General features: G+C 40.3%; 1 protein-coding gene across 1 annotated transcript in view; it reads left to right on the top strand.

The window, feature by feature from the left end:
• The window catches only part of T265_14576 (hypothetical protein), a gene marked incomplete at both ends in the record, with an annotated part of 40201 nt that extends 37299 nt beyond the window's left edge, over positions 1 to 2902 (top strand). Inside the window, 2 exons of the mRNA XM_009174268.1 lie at positions 1152 to 1348; positions 2602 to 2902. Of these exons, the coding sequence (XP_009172532.1) occupies positions 1152 to 1348; positions 2602 to 2782 (378 nt within the window). The remainder of the gene's footprint in view (positions 1 to 1151; positions 1349 to 2601) is intronic.
• Between the last annotated feature and the right edge of the window lie 19647 nt (positions 2903 to 22549).

Raw genomic sequence — 22549 nt, 5'->3', positions numbered from 1 at the left:
AATGCAGAGCTGGAAAGCGTAGAGGATCAAACAAGTTTTTTGGAGCGCATGAGTTAGGAATGGTTCGCAAATTCCTACCAAACTTAGTATAAAATTTAGCAAATTAAGCATAGATACCCATATATATGTTAAGTTGTGTTTGCCTTTGTGGCCATGAAGTTGAGGTGTTATTAGGAGATAGGGAAATAAATAAAGGTGTTCTGATAAACTGATAGATCAAACCTAATTTCAGTGGCATTTCGTAGTGGGGTATTATTAAAGAACTCAGCTCATATCTCGCTAGCGAAAAATGGCTTCAGGAATACTTGTAACAAATGCATCCCTGTTGGCTTACAAAATCGAAGGTGCGGCATTACCGGAGAGCAAACAACATGACCAGAAGTGCGCGTAAACTTTTGGGTCACACGAGCGCCCGACGTCGTTTTCCAGTCACCTATCACCCACTAGTTGAAACGCCATTAAATTGTTACTTCATCCATCAACCGAAAAGCGTTCTACGGCAAACAAATTTGGAATTTGTAGAATGATTTTTGTATTTTTGGCATGCACTACATTTGTTTGCAGGAGGAAATCTAATTTCTCATCTTTGCACCGACGGAAACTGTCAGACTGCTGGCAAACAAAGTGAAATATTGTTTGTGGTGATGTTCTTAATAAAGTACATTGGGCTGGCGGCCTCAGTTTCCTTTTGTTATTAAAATATCAGTTGTAAGGTTGTAAACCATAAACAGTACCCGAAAGAATGTGAATTTGATCAATTTACTTTTTTTAAAATCTTATTGAGCTGAAAAATATGGACTCAATCACAAGAAACAGTGCCTAACTAGTTAAATGTGGTAAATGGCTGTTTGGCGTTTTAACCAAATTTCCATTTTATACGTAATCTTAATTCGTTTCTAATTATTTGATGCAATGTTCTCTGCATTTAAGGCATAGAACGATTAAAAAAACATCACTATTATCAATTGGTGAAATGCGGTCATTTGCAATTAAGCCCGTCTTGATAGGAGACACAAGTGGAACTTGATACCCATTCCCCTCTTTATACTGTTTTCTGTGCTGCACTGGGATCCATCAGCAACGCTCACACAGCCACGATGTTTCCAAAGGCAGTTTTCAATTAATTCTCACATTTTTTCTCTCCTTTATAGGCCGTCAAAATGATGTGCGCTATGATGTGCATTTTTGCCATTTGCTGGTTCCCGTATCAAGTGTTTTTCATCATCCTCCGAGTGAAACCAGAGTTTAAAAGATCACCACCGGCGTTTGCCATCTTTATAGCTTGTTATTGGCTGGCGATGAGCAACGCTATCTACAACCCAATTATCTACTTTACAATGAACCGCAGGTGAGTAGCAAATTAGCCAGAAAATTTGGACGTGTGTCTGGCTTGGCATAATTCCGCATGTATTATGGTGTACAGGGCCGCTGAGAAGAAAGATCACAAATAACGACTTGGTGTGTGGTCTACCCCTTAGGATGGTGTACACACCGTTCAGTGATTTTCACGCCTTCCTCTTCATCCCCTCGCTGCTTACATGAAAAAAAGACAGTGTTGTCCACACCAGCATTAAGATTCCCAGCTACATTGCATCAATACAGACCGATACTTTTGTGGACAATATCAAAATGTGGTTTGCTATGCACAAAAGCTTTTGTGAAACGTCTTAGTAGATGAATTGAAAGAAGAGAACTTCCGCCGAAACAACAAAAATAGGGTCGGCTTGGGTAGCTTTAATAAAATGGAAAGCATTTTGAACGAGACATCAACGTGGAATTTAGTTGAATCCTCCGTCAAAACTAAACCACTTTTGAAACTAGTGCATTTGGCAGCTTACTTACTATATGGGTCCAACTAACGCATAAGGTTGACGAAAAATTAAGACTACGGTTACCTGATGAGCCCCAAGAAGGATGAAACCCGTCACGAATTGTGGAAGATCTTTCGGCAACCCAATGAATAGTGTTCCTTCAGTGACGTTCCATTCTTGGTTCCTTTTCTTCTATCAGGATAGGTCATCATACCTTATTCCAGTTGTTTGGTCTACTCCAGGGAAACGTGAGTGTGAAGCATTGTCCTGTTTTATTATACGCCTAATTATGTATAGTTGCAATTAGCTGGATAATTTTCAGCTACCTTTCATTTTGGCTGTTACAGTCTTTTTTATTCTCAATGTGTTGTGACTAATAACGACTTATTCTTGACATTTCGGCAGTCTCACGTTGACTAACATCCAGCAAGTTTGAAAAGAATGTTCTGGGGAATTAGTTTGGACAACCCGGGATTATCCGAAGAGACAAACCTCCCTCTTTACTACGTGCCCGGAAGACTAACGAATAGGTCACCGTGTGACAGGGCGATAAATCTAACGTATCCGTGTACACTAAAATTTAGGCTTTAGAGTACCCATAAAAAACACGGGAACGGGGTGGGTGAACAGCCTATGAGTGAAGAAGCAATGAGACCAACCTGCGCACGTAACACGTTCGGTTGTTGTTTGGAACTGTGATATCTAGATGTTGATTTAAGACGCTTGTAATCTCAGATTCAATTCAATAATCGCCTCAGTTACATTTACACCCCTGCATTCTTTATCCTAGATTTCGGAATGGACTTATAAATGCACTCTCCTGTTTCTCCTGTTCAAAACCTGCACCAAGTCAGGTAGAGCTTAACATTATGAAGGACGCTCAACTCAGCTATCCGGACCCACAAGGCCATTTGGGCTCTAGCAACACAGTTGAACACTATCAATATTCGGTGGTTACGAGCGTGGTCTAGTTTGGAACACACTGATGTGCTTTCTTGTCCTAAGATGAATACATCCCTATTGAATTTATTTTGACACAACTGGGAAGAGTTAATTAGATTGAAGACATGCTCGTAGTACTGGTGTTTTCACTGATCATTCTTTGAAAGTAAAACAGTTGTTTTACACACAGCTTTCTTTTTAAATATAATAATAAATAATGGTAAAAATAAATAATAATAAATATCAATGATAATAAAAATAAATAATAAAAATAAATAATAACAAATAAATCAATAAATAAATAAAGATAAGCTTCGTTTCTTGAGTCCTGAGCACAAACTTGATAGCACTTATTTAAACTGCACTAAGTGGGCTTAAATGAAATAAGCCAAAAGAAACCAAGTGTTTTATGTGAGACGAGCGTTTTTAACGCCAAAGATATTCCGAATGTTGAGAAAAAGATCCCAATGGATCAAGAAAGGTGTGGCAGTTTCCGAGATTGTCTGATTTGATCTCGAATGTGTTACCCATTTCTCTCATCTGAAATAGAAACTGGACGTGTACGCTCACAGATGCATTGGTTGGGAAGCGTGGTTAAGGTAGGAATATACTGATTTGAAGCTGCTAATTAGACGGACAAACACACACTTGGGAAGCCAAACTCGGCTTACTGTGTTGCTTTATATAAGCGTGAACTTTATGAGTGACTTGACGTGATAAGTTGAAAGTTTATATTCGGCCGCACGATCTGCGAGCATCTTGTCTAACACTGACTCTATTGTTTCTTCAATGACCCGCTCCAGCTGACCGGGAATGAGACAATAAATTTGCAATAATTGCCTAAAAACAGAATTTGTCCTTCCGAAACTCAATAATTAGGTGAAAAATTCATATCCTTTTTGAAAGACGAACACACTTCTTTGGTTTGCACTAAAATATCACCGCATGTTTTATAGACGACCACACATCCAATCGGGGCTAGAAGCCGCTGGCGGGAAAATTTCAGCGTACTTGGGTACCCATAAAAGTTCTTCAGAGCAAAGTTTACTAAATGCGTCCACGTCACTGGATTAAGGCAGCTTGTTTTAAGATTAATTCAACTATTTTCATGTTTCGGAGTTGTTGGACCTTCTTGCAAGCAACAATTAGTCTGATTCCGCTTTTTTTTTCCATCTGCTAGACGACGCACCAAATGGTGGTTTGGCTTCGAATGTCTCTGTCAGACGCCTAACTGAACAAAAGCTGTGTATTTTGTGGGACCGTTTTAGAGGTCACACGGAAAATTTGGACAAAAACTTTCTTATACATCCGTTCATTGTTGTTTGTTGTAACTCAGTGTTCGTTGCCACCAAAGTGGTTAGATGTCTATCGATACTAATGGGCTGCGGAGGCATACGAAGAGGTCAATGCACACCAGTGTGGTTCTGGTCCTAATTGGGTCTCACAAAGGGTTGTCCAGTTTGACCGAAACGTTCGACAATAATTTTTCCCAAAAGAACTTTTCCAAATTACTTATCCAAACTGTTTAATTCACAAAGCGCCCGCGAACTTAGATATGGATAATCTGATATTCATTTCGTTCTGCATAGGTTAAGTGTCAAATAAATGCACTTTACGCCGATGACCATTGTTACAATGGACCAACACTAGTGTTTGAGCCGTTTGATGTGCGTCTTGTCTTCTCCTGGTTATCAAAATCCGTTTGGTGATTCGCAAAAAATGAGTTTGCAAGATTTTGCTGAGAAGCTAGAGATACCTTGTCAGATTCTGTTTTTCTGCTAAGGACGTGGAATAGGATGAGTCATTGGGGACCATAGTATTACACGGACTGATAAACAAACAGCAGCAGTGGTCCTTTTGATTTCCGGGCAGTGAGGTGACACTGTTATAGACACATGACATTATAGACAGGTGAATATCTGTTATACACTGAAGGCAACAGGTAATAGAACAAAGTCTGCAAGTAGCCCGTCATGGACAGCCATTACCTTCATAAATCTAGATCACTCATGTACGCGGCATTGACTGGGATTGGTGATAAGTATATCATGCGACGGTTTATTGCAATATCTTTGGTGCTTACAATCACAGGGGATACATCTTTAGAAAGTAGTTTTTAAGATGTCTCATTGACATTCATCCTAGTGACAGTCATTTCTTCGTTAGACATTATTTGAACTTTAACAGATAAAAAGCTCATCGGTACAAGGTGTTCCATTATAAGGTGCACAATCCAGTAATACGCTTACTTATGAATTCAGCCAACTACTGTCCCGGAAAACACTAGCTTTCCGCTAAGCTCTGTTGAATCGGCGTTTGTCTGGAATTTTTGTGGCCAACAAATATAGGTGGTTATTTTTAACGGTAAATAACATAAATCAGTAGCATCGAATGCATACAGCAGAGTTGTATATATTATACTCAGCTACGGGTAATCCGACGTATAACTGCTTGCCACATGATACCGAAAATTTGCCAATATATGCGTCAAGTTTATCTGAACATACCAGTCTAGGCTAAAGTTATGGTTTGAAAATGCAGGTACGCGCTTTCATAGAGAACGAAGTCATGCAATACAGGTTTGAATCGCTTGACTTTTGCAGCCCCACTCTTACGATAGAGAAGGACATGACCCCTGAAATTTTAGCACCAATCTGTTCGCAGTGTTGTCTTAAAGATTTCTACCCCAACCACATTGGAGTTCCAGGAAAAATGCAATGGATTTCCATTGTATATCGAATTACAAGACACTTTATGGAGAAAATCTAATGGAATATCTCATATACGCGCCCATGCAAGTACAAATGACTAATTAACTTTTGAACGAGTTGAAGGAACCCATGGAAAGTTTACATGACTTACCCACCACCGGAATTATTGATGCTATTAGGTTTATTCTGTTGGATAGTTTTTCACAACTAACGGGTCATGGGGTTGATTACTACCCAGAATCAGATTCCGTCAAGCAGGGGAAAAGTTGTAGTCACTGAGAGGGACCTCCTGGTGGCCATAAGGTGCATGCTTCACAAATACTTTTTCTCTCGTCAAGCTTTATAATTTACGATCAACATCTTGTGATCAACCCCTTGTGCAATCAATAAAAACACTGCTTTCTTTAAACATCTTCCTGGTACGTCAAACTTTTCAAGAAGTCATTACTGAATTGTACCTATGGATTTGGGTTTACTGAATTCATTTGGAAAGGGCTATACTCCAGATAATATCACCCGCAACTTTTTCCGTAATCGATCCCATTTCTGGACACTTCTGTGGTCGATAGTGAGATATTTGGGCTGAAAGTTTTGCAGGTGCATTATCGTCTTGAGTTGACATACCGAACATCTGATCGTGCCAACTGTCTCTTCATGAATTCCTCACACCGTAGTAATATCACACACTAGGAAAAAAATCATAAATTGTGGATTTAGCTGCCATAATTTTGGTCCTTGTTGACACCAATGACACTTAAAAATAAGTATAGGTCACTCAATGCGTACAATTAGGCTTTCAATTGGAACACAATATTGACGAAAAATCGGAGATTGCGCCTACCCTGAGATTTGCGAAGATTTGCGAAACCGGTAGCGGGTTGTCTAAACATTTTCGATAACCCCATAAGTAGCGGATGCACACTTTGATACTTCGAATATCGTACTAACTGACGGGGTTTGTGCAGCAGACAACCTAAGAATATCGTCAACGAAAACTTCAACTGAGATTCATTTGGTTCTCCTGTTAGCGGAGATAACTAAGGCTCTTGCGTAACTTATTTCATAGTGATACTCATTTAAATCAAGCCCAGAAGAGTCCGCTTATTTTGAATTAAGGTATCGTTCTTGTCATTTTCTGAACAATGTTAAAACTCCTACCGGTCGACGCTGTCTCTGCACCTTTCATTTGCAGACAAAATGCGAGAGGTGTGTGTAGCAATATAACCCCGGGCCAACAATAAAAGCTGTAATCGGGGCTGAGATCACTTTTGTCCAGTATGATACATGTTTGCCAAAAGGACTATTAATTTTCTCAGCTGCAAAATAAACCATGTGCTAAATTTTTTTCTGACGCCAAAGACAATCACATACGTTGAACGCATTCCCCACACACTGCATTGAGCTGTAGTTTACGAAGATATTACAGCACGTCAATAGTTTTCAGTCACTCGGCTCTTGATTCTGTGAAAGATAACCCCCACATATTTGCTAAAAATAGCATCTGTGACCATTTACAGCTAGCTAATCCAGGCATCCATCGGTACAAGGTGGAATATTTGACTGCTATACGGTGAGTCGTTCATTCGTCACCTGATTATCGGAATGTGCTACCAAAGAGCTCCTGAAATATATTTTTTTAGTTCTACGGTCCCCCGTCTTCTCGCCATCTCCTTCAAGTAACTGAGCCACGTAGATGATACCAACATGGGTATGAGGACATCTTGGCTTAAGCGCTTAGATCAGTCAAAATAAATCTGTGATCAAAAGGAAAACCAGGCTGTCGTATGTCACAGATGAAAAAAATTTAAAAGCCCTCTAAAAATACGAGCCAGTTGCTTTGGTGATTAGTGACCTGAAAGACAATACGAAAACATAACGTTCAAGATATTCATATGGGTGAACGTTCAAGACGGAAAAAAACTTTTAGTAGTGCTTCATAAAACGTCTTTTTTTATGTCCATTCAACAAATCTAACATTATCTCGTAGTTCTGGTCAACTATGCATCCACAGCAACCAGCGACTGCATCGTCACCAGCATTATCCTCATCCAATTGTTCATCATCGTGCAAACAGGTTATTCTTTTTAAAGAAATCTTAGTGTGTAGAAATCGAGAGTGGGCTCCAGACAGAATATAATGGCAGTCTATCAAAGATAAAGGAGGTGGCAGCAACTGCAGCATTCAGTCAGAAATCTGGCACAACAAGCCCCGTCGAGGATCTCGGTGTCCCTATCCAAACAAATTTGGCGAAAAAAAGACAACTAGTCAGATCGCTTCAAAGACAAAATATATTCATCTGCTTTGTATTAATATTAATTATTTATACATTACAGTTATGTGAACACTGGCGACGGTTCCTGGAGCACACAAAAAATTTCTGTGGATAAGCTACTTCTCATGGACTTAGTGTAAGTAATCCCTTGATATTCTCCCGTGATGGGACTGTTTATAAATTGCGCCAAAACAATTCAATCAGACATAATGCTTAAATGCCCGCTGTAAAGCCGCTAAAGGGCGCAAAAATATTTTGCATCTACATGTGGTATTCATCAGCAGGGGAAACCTACTTTGGGCGTTAAGAATGGAGCTATTTCGCGTGACTACATTGGGTGATGTGACAACGATTCCCACTTATCAAATAAGTTCTGGTAAATGCTTTGTGCACCAATATATTGTGATTCGTCTACGGCAAAAGAGCAATACCCAATGAACAGTTTAATGACCAGGAGCACTCATTTGAATACGATGGCTATTTTTGTACATTTTGACAGCCTGATGGGAGAAATTGAACGAATTAGGCGCAGAACCTTTTGTAAAACGTGAATCGTTGACGTGGCTTTGAAAATCATGTATGCAGCCGCCATAGGACAGAGAGGCAGGAGTGTGTAAAATTGTAGTTCAGATGGGTTGCTGGAAGGGAAAAGTGTTACATACCTAGAAAAAATGCCGTGCGAAGCCGTTTTCAAGCGAGAACAGCTTACCTGAGAATAATTACTAGTGGACGAAAAATCTCAAAGATTATGCTGGCACTGGAGGTCATTATTTTTTGTAATAGCAGCAGAAACTCTGGTGGAAGAGTGCTAACAGCCGGTTATACAGTGAATAAAATAAATAATGTCTGATACTATTTCAAGATTTGTATATGTAACAAGATTTCTTGGTGAGCATCACTTCATTCTTCTTTCGCCGCGCCACCTTCTTGGTTACTTTGGAGCAGTAGGGGAAGTTTGCAGTCTGGATACAGCAGCTTATGCCTCAGACCGCTTTCATAAGCTCAGATAAATTACAAATACGACCGTGGTTGCATGGCTCACGCCTTGAAAGTGAACAATGTGGCATTAGTTGCATACAGAACATTGTGGTAGGTGCATAAAATGTTAACCAGTATCGTTTTATCAGTTTCATCGTCTGTAACTTCACTAACATATAACTTGGTCGACATCGCAGTGTTCTTGCTTTTTGTTTGTTTAGATGATACTGATCTGTAAAAATACCAGGTGGGTTGTATCATGCAACGACTAATTTCACCATGTTCCGATTGGATTCGGCTTGCCACGGTCCAATATGGACCAAAGAATAAAACAATGTCACGCACTTTCTGATGGGAATTATTTGATAGCAGATGCGCCATATCACAAAAATCAGGTGCGTAGAAATGACATGTTTCGGAGAAGCTATGGGATGCTGACAAATATTGCTATTCAAATATAAAAATTTGGGGTAGCTATCAACAGGCGGAATAACGGCAGAACAATAGTTTTGGAAAAAACAGTCTATAAAAGTTGAGTTTAGTTATTCGTCTTCACAACGCTCATACCTTTAAATGCAGCCTTGAATTTTCATTTCTCTTCAAATTAAAAATAAGAAATTAGTCCTTAAACAGGTGAGGAAATACATTTTTGTGTGACATTTACGTCCAGAACTTACGAACCAGAAATATTATCATAGTTTGGATTGAAGAAGTTCTGCTTAAGATACATGCTTCCCTTTGGCTTTCATGGAGTTAGTTGCAACGGGATTCAAACTAAAATGGGGAAAGCCGCAGGTTAATTTACGCAGAGGATTAACAGAAACAGTTCAAGCTGTAGAACGATCTGCGGGAAAACTAGTGGACCAGAAGGCGCATGAGTGAGGATCTTGTGGAGTATTGGCCCATGGAAGAGCCCAGTTGAGGTGCTCAAAAAATTACGATGTTCTTTTTGAGCCCGCAGTAACTTTATACAATTATGCTATGCGATGCTAAGCTGGACTGATAAGATACCAACTGTGCTCCGAGAAGATAGCATGTGGTTCCTTGAAACGTGGGGGTCTTGACCTCATGCCTCAACGTTTGCAGTGAATCTTGGTATGACCTAAACGTACGGCATAGAGAACAACTAAAGTTTGCACCGGAAACCACACTACTCTCAGAGAACCTTTCCATAAAAAGACTCAAATCGGTCGATTCAATTCGGTTTCGGAGAGCGCTGATGGAACGCTGAAGTCAGGAGATGGTGTCGGAGACAATGTAAAAACACTGTCTATTCGCGGTAAACCGGTAATGGCCGACATATAGAGGGAAATAGAGACAAATGTTTTGAAGAGACCAAAATTTGTGTGGAATTTTTGTCCACGCGGTGTGTCCCTGCGATTTTGAGGTTTTGTGGGATAGGTATTTTGTTCGTAGTCACACCACTCTCGTTTGAACGGCTGCCCTCCTGTTCTGGCGTAATTATTCCGGTGAGTCCACACCAAACGGAAGCACTGGACTCGAGTTTCGCTCTTATTAGAGCTCATCAGCAGTGCCGGGATTTGAACCCGGACATCTGATCTGCGAGGCGAGCGTGTAACCACTACTCCACCAACGCAATTTGGACGCATGTGAATTTCCACGTCTGAACAGGCGAACGTGTTCACACGTGAGCGATGTGATTGGTGTACCCGACTCATCGAACGACGATCCAGTAACTGTCCTGGTTGTGACGATCGATTGACCCGCCAATCAGGACTTCCCAGTCATGTAGCGTGACACGCTTGAAACCCACTGGGCAACGATTTGGTTGCAATTTTGGGGTTTTGCGAGATAGGTATTTTGTTCGTAGATCCTGGCACGGCCAGTGGATATGCACTGCTGATGAGCTCTAATAAGAGCGAAACTTTGGTGTGAACTCACCGGAATAATTACGCCAGAACAGGAGGACGGCCGTTCAAACGAGAGTGGTGTGACTACGAACAAATAAGATGGTTAGGGATCCGTAATATAAGTAAGCTCGGTAAGAAAATGAGCATACAACTAAACAGATAGTTATGTAACTAGACCACTGATAGACATATTTTGGCAAATTTCAGTCTGTATGTCAATATCAGACGATTCTTTTTAGACAAAGATGCTGTACGTTCACTCATTCATGGCATAATTACTATTTTTTTGCTAAATTTACCCTCTGACTGTTTTAATAGTTGGTGCGAGATATGCTCACTGAGAGAGAGGACCTGGGGGAAAAATGTACGTCTTGTATGCTTGCCAAAAATGTAAGAAGAATGAGCTGCCTACGCGCGAAATCACTCAAAAACTTTGTAACACAAAGCCATAGACAAAGGGGTACTTAGAGGAAGCGAAAATGTTTGGTTAATTTGAAGCCATGTCATAGTTTAGGGGAAGCTTCACTAAACACAACGAGGAATAATACAAAGATATGTAAGCGCTTGAACTAACAAAAAGATGCATTTTTTCTTAGGTACATGATCGATTATATATGACGAACATCGATATGGTGCACAAACTATGATGCCTAATCTCTGTGAGATCCAGTGTCATTAAGTGATACGTGTGTGTGATAGCTACAACTTAGCTTGTACCTTTTTTCAATCTGGAGACATAACTAGGTAAAGCTTCCGGTACGACAGTTGTCCGGCCAACACGTCCACTTAGTGCTCTTCGGAAGAACAATCCAGGTACGTGACCTTCAGTGAGTATTATTCCTTCCTACAGACAGCATCACATCGGATACGTATAGTCACTCTCTCGAAAACGTAGCAGTCCAACACTTAAAATCTCACAAAACTGGGTTCTCGTCCATCTTTACATTTAGCCACTAATGAGTATGCACTACGATAAAACCTTTTTCAGTAGTAACAGTTCAAGAAGTCTGTCTGCCGTGCAGCGATCAGTTTAACTATAAATCGCAGGCGGGTTTGAGATTGCCAAACTCTCGCATTAGCATCTCGAACTTCATCGCGTTACTGAGGACAGAACGTCAAATATTTATAGCAGCATGATAAATGCTTGTAGATGCCGCATACGTACGATTGTTTTACGGGTCAAAGATATCAGGTTAGTAAGTGAGACTGAAACGTAGTTAGCATCGACACTGGAAAATTAATTTTTTGCTTTTGACGCACGTAAAGATATAGCATGTTACAATCAATTAGAAAATCTCCAGGTTCGTTCGCAGTCATTTTAACACGTAATTGTATGAACCGTTCACCTCGGTCGCTTGAAGTGGGCAGAGTGCCTGATGGACATTGAACCCCTACCGGAATAATTCTGCTTTATGCATTTGAACTTTAACTCATATTACCGTGACCTCCATTGCGTCCACCAAAAATGAGCCGCGTCTCCGAAAAACGTGGCTCCTGATTGCTTCAACGAGAATAACCTCTGAGTTCAGGCCTGTAAACTGAAACTACTTTGCGGTTTCCGTGGGAGTACTATGAAAACCAGGCGGGGGAAAACATTTAGTTTGCTCCGTGACTATGGAGTTGTGGGCGAAGCTACTGCTCATCGCTGCAAACAAATCCTTTTGGGCATGGAACTGCATCGAAGCACAATTCAAATGTATCTAAGCGTATTTCATTCAAAGACACTTCATGGGCAAACTCCTTGTTTACGCCTATGTACAACCCATTGACATCTATCCAGTTACTGACCTCATTAACTCAAGTGCTTAATCAATCCAAACGAAAATTCGACTGCTACCTGTTTCTGTTTTCGTTTAACCATATCGGTGTGAGCACAGGCTATCTGAACACAATAATGCAGATAGGCTCCCAATTCTGGGTACGGTTGATGGATTTGCTCGGAACTATTTCAGTTGCATGACCTAAATGAAAACAACCTTTCTTGTTTCATTCTTCTCACTTTTCAATTCCCATTCCTGAAAGATGAGCTGATGAGTTTATTTGGTGCTGTTTTCGTGAAAGTGGTTTTCCCTAACTATGAAGTTGGTGGTAATTGCGAGAGTTTTACCAACCTTTTTACAAAAGGTGGTGTGAGGGACTGGACCGTAGTGTCCTAGAGTTCCAAGAAACGTCGTGGAGTCGGCATAGACTGAAGTGATCCCTTAAACTGTATTTGATAAGGAGAATAACATCCAAATAAATTTGCTATTCAGCTGGTGAGCTTATTGATTATCGTTTATTTTCTGTCATACCTAGTTGGGTGTTCACACCGTTTCATCGGGTTCACAATACCCATGTTGTGCCCTCAGCCTGGTTGCTGCCCCATATTTGACAGCCCAATGTGTCTTAGAGTTACAGGGAGCCTTGTGTGATATACATGTTCCTTTGTAATCAAAAGCACTTTCATCTAATAAATGACCACTATTTCCCTTTCTGAATTCAATGTCTTCTGTCTTGTGTTCTTCAAGCTCGTAGATTTGTCTTACTTCTGGCCTAAAGCTGGAGTGAATCCAGTCTCGCTAAGTACCCCAAGATAATCATGGTTTTATTGATCCTTATTGCTTAATGTTTCATTTGCCTGTAGTCTTACACTGATGGCCTTAACTGTAACGATAGAGGGCATGGCAACTTAGTCTTTGATTTTACAAAAAATAAGGATTTTTAATTATCAACGATGAATGTCTTATTACCTACCTGTATGGGGTTGACCTTGTAATCAACCTGGATGCATGGGTGTATATGGCTGGGTTGAGCTGATATGCTAAGTTCTTAGTTTGAGATTTCATTAACCTTGCCAAAACATCCCCTCTGACGTTGGACAAAACCAGACTCAAAACTCTAAAGATTATTTTGTCGCGATTTCGAGTAATGTATGGACAAGATGACAAGAGGACTATTTTTGAGGGATTTTTACAGTAGCATGAATACCGGCCAGGTATGACAGTATTTAGCTCCGTTATTGCCTTTAGTTTCGCTTGGTCCTAAGATCAAGTGTCTGTCAGATACGGTCAACACTTGTGTGTGTGTTAGCTTCGTGCGAATATCACCCAATATATTGTTGTGCCGGATGAGCTGCGCGTCATTGTTCAGGTTCATTTTTTACATCCGAGTCTTGTATCTACGAAGGTAGTCACTGCAAGTCAGATAGAGAGGGACCGGTTCCGTCAATATGGCTGACATACATAGGATGCGAGATTATCTACAGTGCTTCAGCGCACGTTTGCTTCAAGTATAAACGAATTTTGACTGGACTATTCGTACGCCTATAGAACCGATCCAATATTTTTTAGTCAATGGCTGAGTCGAATCCAAGTATCTGGAACTCTTTTGGGTTTTATGAAGGAAGTCTTGCATGTGATGTGTGGTCCATGAACTGTAAACTAATGTATGCTCATGCTTGGGTGTTCAGGGCCGGCCAGTTGTCTAGCTGGCTCGGCACACCTTAAGAGGCTGGCAGGCCAGTCGTGGAAAGTTAATACACAAGTGACCTTGACCGAAGCAACGACAGACTGAATCGAATCCCAGTCGAATTGCAGGACACGCACACGTAGACCAGTCTCTAAATAAGTCCGAAAGAGGAACTACGCTGAGACCTAAACATCGTTCTAAATGATCAATGTCTAAATGACTGTGAAGATTTCTTAAACGATTTGTTCGCGACATCAGAAATGCAGCATTATCGCATTATGTTCCACTAAACTGTGTTCGGATTTAGACTTTCTTTATTACAAACCATTAGGTGATACATCTGTCTGAGAAAATCCCAGGCGAGTTGGGCCTGTAATCTCTTACCACAAACAGATGTTTTCCTTCCCGTATTCTGTTGCAGGGCCAGCCGTCCTAGTAAGGATTAAAATCAAGACAATACTTAGAACTTCTCGCCTCTCCAAGTTTACTGACCACGCGATCCAACCATACTCGACAGGAAAAATAGACCAGGAGTAATCTAATTATGATAATTAAACCAGCATTTTGCATCCACTTAGTGGATAATTTACATTCGATAATATATTCTGCTTTGCAAAGTTTGGAGTCGGGCCATAGATGTGATAATTGCTTGAGACCTAAAGTATAGACTGGCTTACATAGTCAGCGCACTTGGTTTGGTTACTCTTCGGCCCTACTCAAGGCAAGTTGAAACACGATGAATATATATGATATTCTTGAGATCGTTTACGAGACTTAATAGCAGTCGTCATTTTATTCAATTTACAGCTGATTTAAAAGGGGGAATCTGTGTAGACCCACTGGTACTTTTCTAGCATTCAAATATTTACCAATGAACCGAAATCCCAGCAGCCTAGGGTTATTTTATCAGTTCGGCACGCCCCCTGGCACTTCTCTAACGAAATAAATGAGAATGTTTCTGTGATCCACGCTTAAAAAAACTGAAGTTTCGGTTCAGCCAATTCGTGCGCCGGGACTGTACATGGGGCTGTATTGAATTCTGATCTATCAGCAAACGTTTTCTAGATACATAAAGAATTAGGCCGTTTAACAAACCTTAACCGTCTGTGTTACTCACACGATTCGCCATTTCACTTTAACCTAGCAGCAAATGAAACACTTAGCGCAGTGTGGTTACTCCAATGTGTGGATTCTTGTGTAAGTTGTTTTTGCGGCGAGTACTAGCAAGCAAGATTGCTCGCAACAAATATCATATGGCTGCAATTGTTCCAGATTCACCTCAGCACCCAGAGAAGCAATCCGACAGGTCACAGCGAAAAAATCACAAAGTTGAAAATTTACCAACTAGAGTCTTGGAGCTAATAACAACAAAATTCTCTAAGTGTTTAAATTTGAACGAACACAAAAGCGTCTGCGTCTGGAAAAATTACCTTACAGGGTGATAAAAATCACGAAACATGAGCAGTGTCGTTCTCATTCGTGTTAAATAGGAGAGAATGGGTACACTATTGGGCTTAAGGGAACCGAGTAGAGTGCGGTGGCAGCACAGTAACCTCTTTTCAGTTCAGACAAATTCTTTCAGACCAACTGACCAGGACCAAGGTGTACACCTTCAAATTGTATCAGTAAGTATATCTGGGAAATAAAACTGTCACCCACTAAAAATAGGTTGCTTCTTAGACGGAGGAACGGTTTGCAAGCGTAACTAAGTTTAAACTGAACACGCCAACTCCGCATTTGAAGAGAGGTTGCAATGGGAAAATTGTTTCCGCCAGAAACACATGTGAGTAAAGAATAGCTTGTATGCAAACAGGGGCGCATTTCATCAGTTTGGTATGCGGCGCCAGGCTACTGAGCTTTTGTCCGCAAGACGTATGCGGGCAGTCTAGAAGCATTTTGTCCCCAAGCGAACGGGTTTTCTAAAGTTTTCGGTTGACAGTATCCACAACCGATTGATTAGTCATTGTACGGTCATCCGCAAGGAAGTGTATATTCCTGACAGATTAACTCCACAATTTAGTTTAATGAGCTGAACAACCGGAACGGAGCATACATGTGCAAAACTGTCCAGTAATATTTGTCCTCAGACTATGCGCCAAAACCACAACTACCATTTGAATGGCGCATTTGTAATTTTTCCGGTAACACTGACCAGTTTCTTCCATTCTCTTAAAAATTAACTGGTTTATCAGCTGCAGCAAAGACCTTGGAAGCGGTATGTTGGTGTTCTGGTTCCCGGAGAGAGCGTATTCGATATATCCGATTGAACACGTCAACAATTCAGAGTTTATTCTATTTGATATCATACTTATTGTAAATGTGTATTTACAGGCTTCCATTGGAACCTCTCGCTGAATATCTCTCAAATTTTACCTCCGTAATACAAATGAATCTCCTTTCTGTGTCCCAAACAAAGGACGTGTTTTCTCAGTAGCAGATATGAAAAAAAGGAATTCCTTGACATCTCGGTTGGAAACATTCTTGAAATCATGAAAAATTCACTCCCCATTAGGCATTTTCACGATTGATCGTCCAGTATTCTTCAATGAAAATGCCATGTTGCTTTCGATCCCACATCGGTAGACTGTGGAGTAGAATACGTGGAACAAGAAAGAAGGAAGAGTCTCTAAATGATGATGTTGTGAATACACATTCTACAAATTCCGCAACTAAAATATTCCTCCCAAAATTAGCTCAGCTAATATGCAAGGTAAGTGAATGTGAGAATACTAAGTTAAGCAGATGTTTACACATCAACAGGAAGTTATTTCTTTTTTGGTAGCCTCATACATTGGCAACTGCTAACAGCGGATTATTTCTTCTGAACGATTCATTTTTAACCACGTCTTGAAGGATAAAATGTACATGAATTTTACGTACATCCGTACATGTGGTCATGTACATGATAAATGTATCATGTAGGATGATGTATAACATATGTACGACGGGGATTTTAACCTAACAAGGATAAACATAGAAGTAAAATTCTGTGTCCGTTTATCTTCCGGATAAATTGTGGGCACGTAAGCTGAGTATCATTTCGTCTCAGGATTCCGTAGATGTTCCTTGTATGGTTGTTTCATCTTGAGCTTTATGAATTTGTAAAATTCAGTTGAGTTAATTGAAATGTTCGTCAATCTGGCACAAACAGGATCCGCTTGAAGAGATGTTTATTGTAGGTATTGAGTACCGTTTAAATCAAGTTCGAATTACCCACCAAAGAACCGATTCTAAATGAACGCTGAGCCATTTCACCAGCACTAGTGTGATGCATCCGCAGTTTCAGGCTCGAAACTGCTAAACTTGAAACTTGAAATACATGGTTGACTTGTCCTGCATGTTAAATTACCAAAGGAATTCGTATTTGCACGTTTATTTTATCTTCAATCGGGCAATGTTCCGGTTAGTTGATTAGTTGATCAAGGGCACCAACGAGAACAGTTTGAAAGATTTTTTTCCGATATGCCATTGAGACAGTATTTACACCTATCAAAATTCAAGTCAGAAAACATAACGTTCCAAATACGATAAAGAAATCTATATTTTAACCAAACGAAGCACGATGCGAATGCATTGTGAACGGATTGCCTGTGTCTCCCAAATTAGAATTTGTTGATTGTGTGGCTTTTGTTTTTGAAAGTCATACATTGAACAGGCGAGACTTATAACTCAGGACTTCATGCAACTGACTGTTATAAGTGATTTTTCAGCTGACACTGTTGGAATGTTATGGCACAAACATGGTAGTTGCAACTGATAGTGAGTGTGAGGTTTATTCGAGCCTGTTGACTTGTCCGAGTCAAGTTTACCAGTAAAACGCACGAAGAAGTTCAGCTTAGTAATGTACACAGAGATGGTTTTAGAACGCTGATGAAAGATAGGTACAATATTTTACCGATATTTGTGGAGCTAATAATCATGAACGAAGGTCGTCACGTGGGTAAGGCGGGGAGTAATATCGGCGACGCAATTAACCTACCGATTTTGGCTAATCTCAAAGAAGGGACAAACGGAACATAGGGGCGGAATCTCTCAATGTAAAGCTTGCTACCTGTAAACGGACATACACAGATAATCCACGTCCGATTTTAGTCAGTTGTGGATTTCTGTACCACACCCCAGCAGGCCGTAAAGTAAAGCTAGAATTAGAACTATCCCAGATGGATTATATGGGGCGGTTGAATTCGTTGAATCGATCACAATCTTTGGAAGAAAACGTTTTATTGACTAGTGCGTCATCTGTTCACCAAGTTTTGTTGTCTGCGACTACTACCCTTTTCTGCATCTACATAGCTGAACGAAATGAGAAAGTTCACGCTGCCGAGTACATCACCAAAATCACATCAATACTGGCAGAGCTATCATCGACAACGTAGCTGTGGATATACAGCTTGATCTTTTCCTAGGCTATGTATGTAGTCCCATCGTGAAAGCTTAGCTCAGACAATCGTTCAGTGTCCGCTGTTTTGTTCGTATGCCGATGATATTTGCATTCTACAGCATGAAAAACCTGATGTATTTCGAATTTCAGCAAATTTCAGCTCCATCCATCCAAATGCCAAGTTTGCCCATGAGCTAAAGTGATTCAGAATCATCCCAGTACTGAATGTACTACTACCACTCCACAATAATGGGTCACTGACCTGGAATAACCTAACTCGGCAGGTAAATATCTTCACATTTTCTAGTGTCGTTCCAGCATACACAAGGCGAAGTCAGAGGTCTGATTGCGCAAATCAACAGAATTTTTCAAAGTGAATGCTCGATCCCATTAGGGGTGTGCTGCGTGTCAGCGCTTATTTTGAGAGGTCCCTAGATATAACAGATGAAAATACCCAAGAAAAATAGCTTTTCTGACTACTTCAAAGTAACACTGTTCATTATCGACATACGCATGCACCACTTATTTGCCATTCTGACAGCGCAATGCGGTCAAAATAAGAATCGCATTAAGTAACCAACCGATGGTGTTTCCTCAAATGAGCACATTAACGTGTATTTATCAATACAAGTGTTTAGGAAAATACATCTTTCCATCGCTGCGTCAATCGTTATGGAGATGAGAGGGGACGAATATCACAGGCACTATTTCCGGACACTGGATTATCTCAACGTATGCGGTCTTTCGGATTGTACATCAGCTACCTCAGTTGAAAGTTGCAGATGTTAAATGAGGCATATTAAACGCCATTGCAATAAACACAGAGCACATTTTACTGTGGCCTAGCTATAATCTGGACTCTGCCCCAATTGCTAACCCGACGACCGATGACTACAACTAAACCGTACAAGTTTGTCACACCGAGCAGACAGATATTGATTTGCATCAATGTCTTATGGCGGAGACAATTGTGCAAATAACTAATCAATAAAAATATCTTGACAGGGATACAACATCAGTCGAATTTGGTTAAAATACAATACCCAAGAAAACGCGCCCCAAAAATCCAATAGAGAGTTGCAGTTAGACGAAAAGGAAAAACAAAATCTATAAGCAGCTCAGATGAAGCGAAATTCACACCATGAGGGAAACCTACATTCGAGATGTTGCCACTCGTAGGGGTAGTCACTGAATGAAGTGAAAAGTGTGACTGAATGGAAAGTTTCACTATTTCTGCGCCAAGTGCAAGTCAGTCACTCTGCAAATCAGTCGCAGAACGGCTGTGTTCACACTACAAACAAGGAGACGCATTTCCATGAGGTGCACACCTTGGCCGACTCTCAATGAAGAAGAAGCATCTATAGAGTGCTTTCTCGGACTGTTGGCATAAATTTGTTTCATCTAAAGCACGAATTCTCAGTTTAGTAACTCGCGAATAGTGACGTACCACCACAAAAAGCAAGTTGTGCTTCTTTTCTCGCTTACGAAGGAAGCTCAACAAGCAGGCAACGGTGGGAATAACATATTTCATTTCAAACTTTTGAAAAGTGTTTTGGATAAGAGTACGTATCGGGAAGAGCAAAAATGTATGTGAAGGACCGAGACATTTAATGTGATGAAGATGAGTCGTTTGAACATTAGGCGAAGAGGAATGTCTTCAACTTCGAAGAGGTTAACAAGTGAATGTTAGGGTGATCCGGAAAGCAACTGTTTATTTCAAGCGACAATGAGTAGAATAACTTTTCGTAGAGTGTCCCGAGAAGGCCACTACAGGAACTTGCTTGCTAATTCAATAGGCTATTCAGAAGAAACTTAAGGATACTTTCGCTAGAAACTAAAACGTGCATTTTGGTGAAAAGTGGCCAAGTGTTCCCTGGCCATAGAGTAGCGTGTACATCCTGGATAAGATCAGGTAGCTGACGTAATTTCATCTAGGGAGGAAAGCTGTCTGCACAAATGTTAAGAGGAACTTCACATTGTTCGTTTACGTCATATTAAAACGCGGCAGATCACAAGAACCCAATAGTTCATGCATCTAACTCGAGGAATTTATCAGCCAAGAATTGTGAGTCACCCTTCGGATGTTTACCACACCTCGGTTTGAACATATTTTCAGAAACACTATGAGGGTATAAAGGTGACATGAAGTTTTGTCCCCGTAAGCTCACATTTTGAGCGCACCCGTAACGATCGATCAGCCGCTAGTGTGGCCATCCTCCCCCGTTAGTTTATATATTAATGTGGCGTTCATGGCTGGAGGATGACTTGAGCGCGTTTCGTGTGGTCATTTTCTTTTACAAAATAGGAGAGATTAAACAGTCAAAGCTTCCTTGTGTCAGTCAGTAGAGTTTTGTAAAACAGGCTGCCGACCCTTAGAGTAATTGAAGACAACACCCGAAATCATAAAATCAGGTGTCAGGGAGAAGCCATGGTATTTTCATGCTTGTCTTACACACCAATTCATGCGTGTTACTGAGAATACGTCTTGAGAGTTCAGCATTCCGCAAAACAGCTTCTTTAATGCGCTTAGAAAGATAAGGACAACATTGTGCAAGAATCATGCAGACCACCAAATATAATAGTTCTTCTGTTCTTGTCACAATTACTAGACTGCAGAATATGGTTACGTAAGCCTAATTTTAACGATCGATTTCGGAAAATGCCATCTGTCAGCGCCTTTAGCTACGTAAACCACAATTCTTTATGGATGTCGTCATTTCGCCGTGTAATATGCCAAATAGTTGGAGACACTTTTCAAAATAATAAATGAACCAAATTCTGCTCATGCTGAGTTTAAATAAATTAAACTTACGAATTTTAATTCGTGATTCAAGTTTTCAGAAGAAATTACGTGCCAGTATAAACATCTTTCCGTGAATCTCATCACAGCAGAAGGTATTTCTTAGCGACCTAGTATTTTAAGCAAATTTGACGCTAAATGCAACCTAGAATAAGGTAAAAGATTCGCGAAAGTTGTGAACGCAAGTCCTCGAAGCAGCATTCACGGTTCTACTTACAAAGTTTTCTTAGTGAACAAACGTTTACTGTTTATTTAAGGTAGATAAGGTGTACTCCGGAAATTTGCGATGTAATGCCACTTGAAGTAACAAGAATATGTTGCGCGCAGTTCAGAACACACAAAAAATGAAGTGTGGGTGAACTAGTTCTAATGAAACGTTTGCAACAGCCCCAGACAATGTTCACCGAATAAGATGGAAATTAGTTGTAGAATGAAAACAGATTTAGCGACCTGTCGGCACATCTCGTTTTTTTTCAACCGCTTGTGGAAAATTACTCGACATTCACCTATTTACAGTAGTAAACGCTCGTAAAACATATCAGATATCTAGGCAGAGTAACATACTCATCAGTATACTCAATAGCTTGGTAGTACAAGCTGACTATCTGCTGATTCATTTGCTTATCACAATCTACAGCCAAATGGAATGTACAAAGTTTGTTTCACGCCTGATTTAAGACTATATCGAGATATCAAAATATGGTTCTTGACATAAAACCACATATAAGGTGGGTGAAAACTCCTACAAAGTCCAATACAGGTTTTTATCTTTCTCGAAGTGTAGCACCAAGAGACTTTAGAAACCGGTGTGCAGATGTAATACATATATAGTAATGCTTAAGCGGTAAATATAGTCACCGAATGGTCATATATATTGTGATTGTAGGAAGTGCCGTGGTAAACTTAATACGTTTTATTTAACTCCACGTTGCTTATTCATTACGCGGAAGATTTGCTCTAATCTGCTCCAAGTTATAATCAATAAGGTGGCGAAAAATTCCAGAATGTTTTACTATTTAGTTCCATCAAATTATGCAAATCCTGTGTATTAGCATCTCAGGGGTGACCGCATTTGCTTTTCTGTCCTCATAAAGAGATTAAACATTTCATTCCGCACTAGGCCGGTTTTCAAAGCCCTAACTCAGTATAAACTGTGACAGTGTGCGTAAGAACATTTTGTGACATCACCCTGTCAAATATTACTTTTGTGCTATACAAAACTGTTTGAAGTTTAAGATATTCGTCCAAAAATTTGTGACTTTTGACTGGTCGCAAGACTTGGTACAAGCAAGAAAATTTTCAATTTGTAGTTGAACATTCGTCGGAATTAATGGCC

This window comes from Opisthorchis viverrini (assembly GCF_000715545.1).
Source record: "Opisthorchis viverrini unplaced genomic scaffold opera_v5_217, whole genome shotgun sequence".
Taxonomy (NCBI): Eukaryota; Metazoa; Platyhelminthes; class Trematoda; order Opisthorchiida; family Opisthorchiidae; genus Opisthorchis; species Opisthorchis viverrini.
The sequence above is the reverse complement of the archived record's forward strand: the minus strand, read 5'-3'. Positions and strand labels throughout refer to the sequence as shown.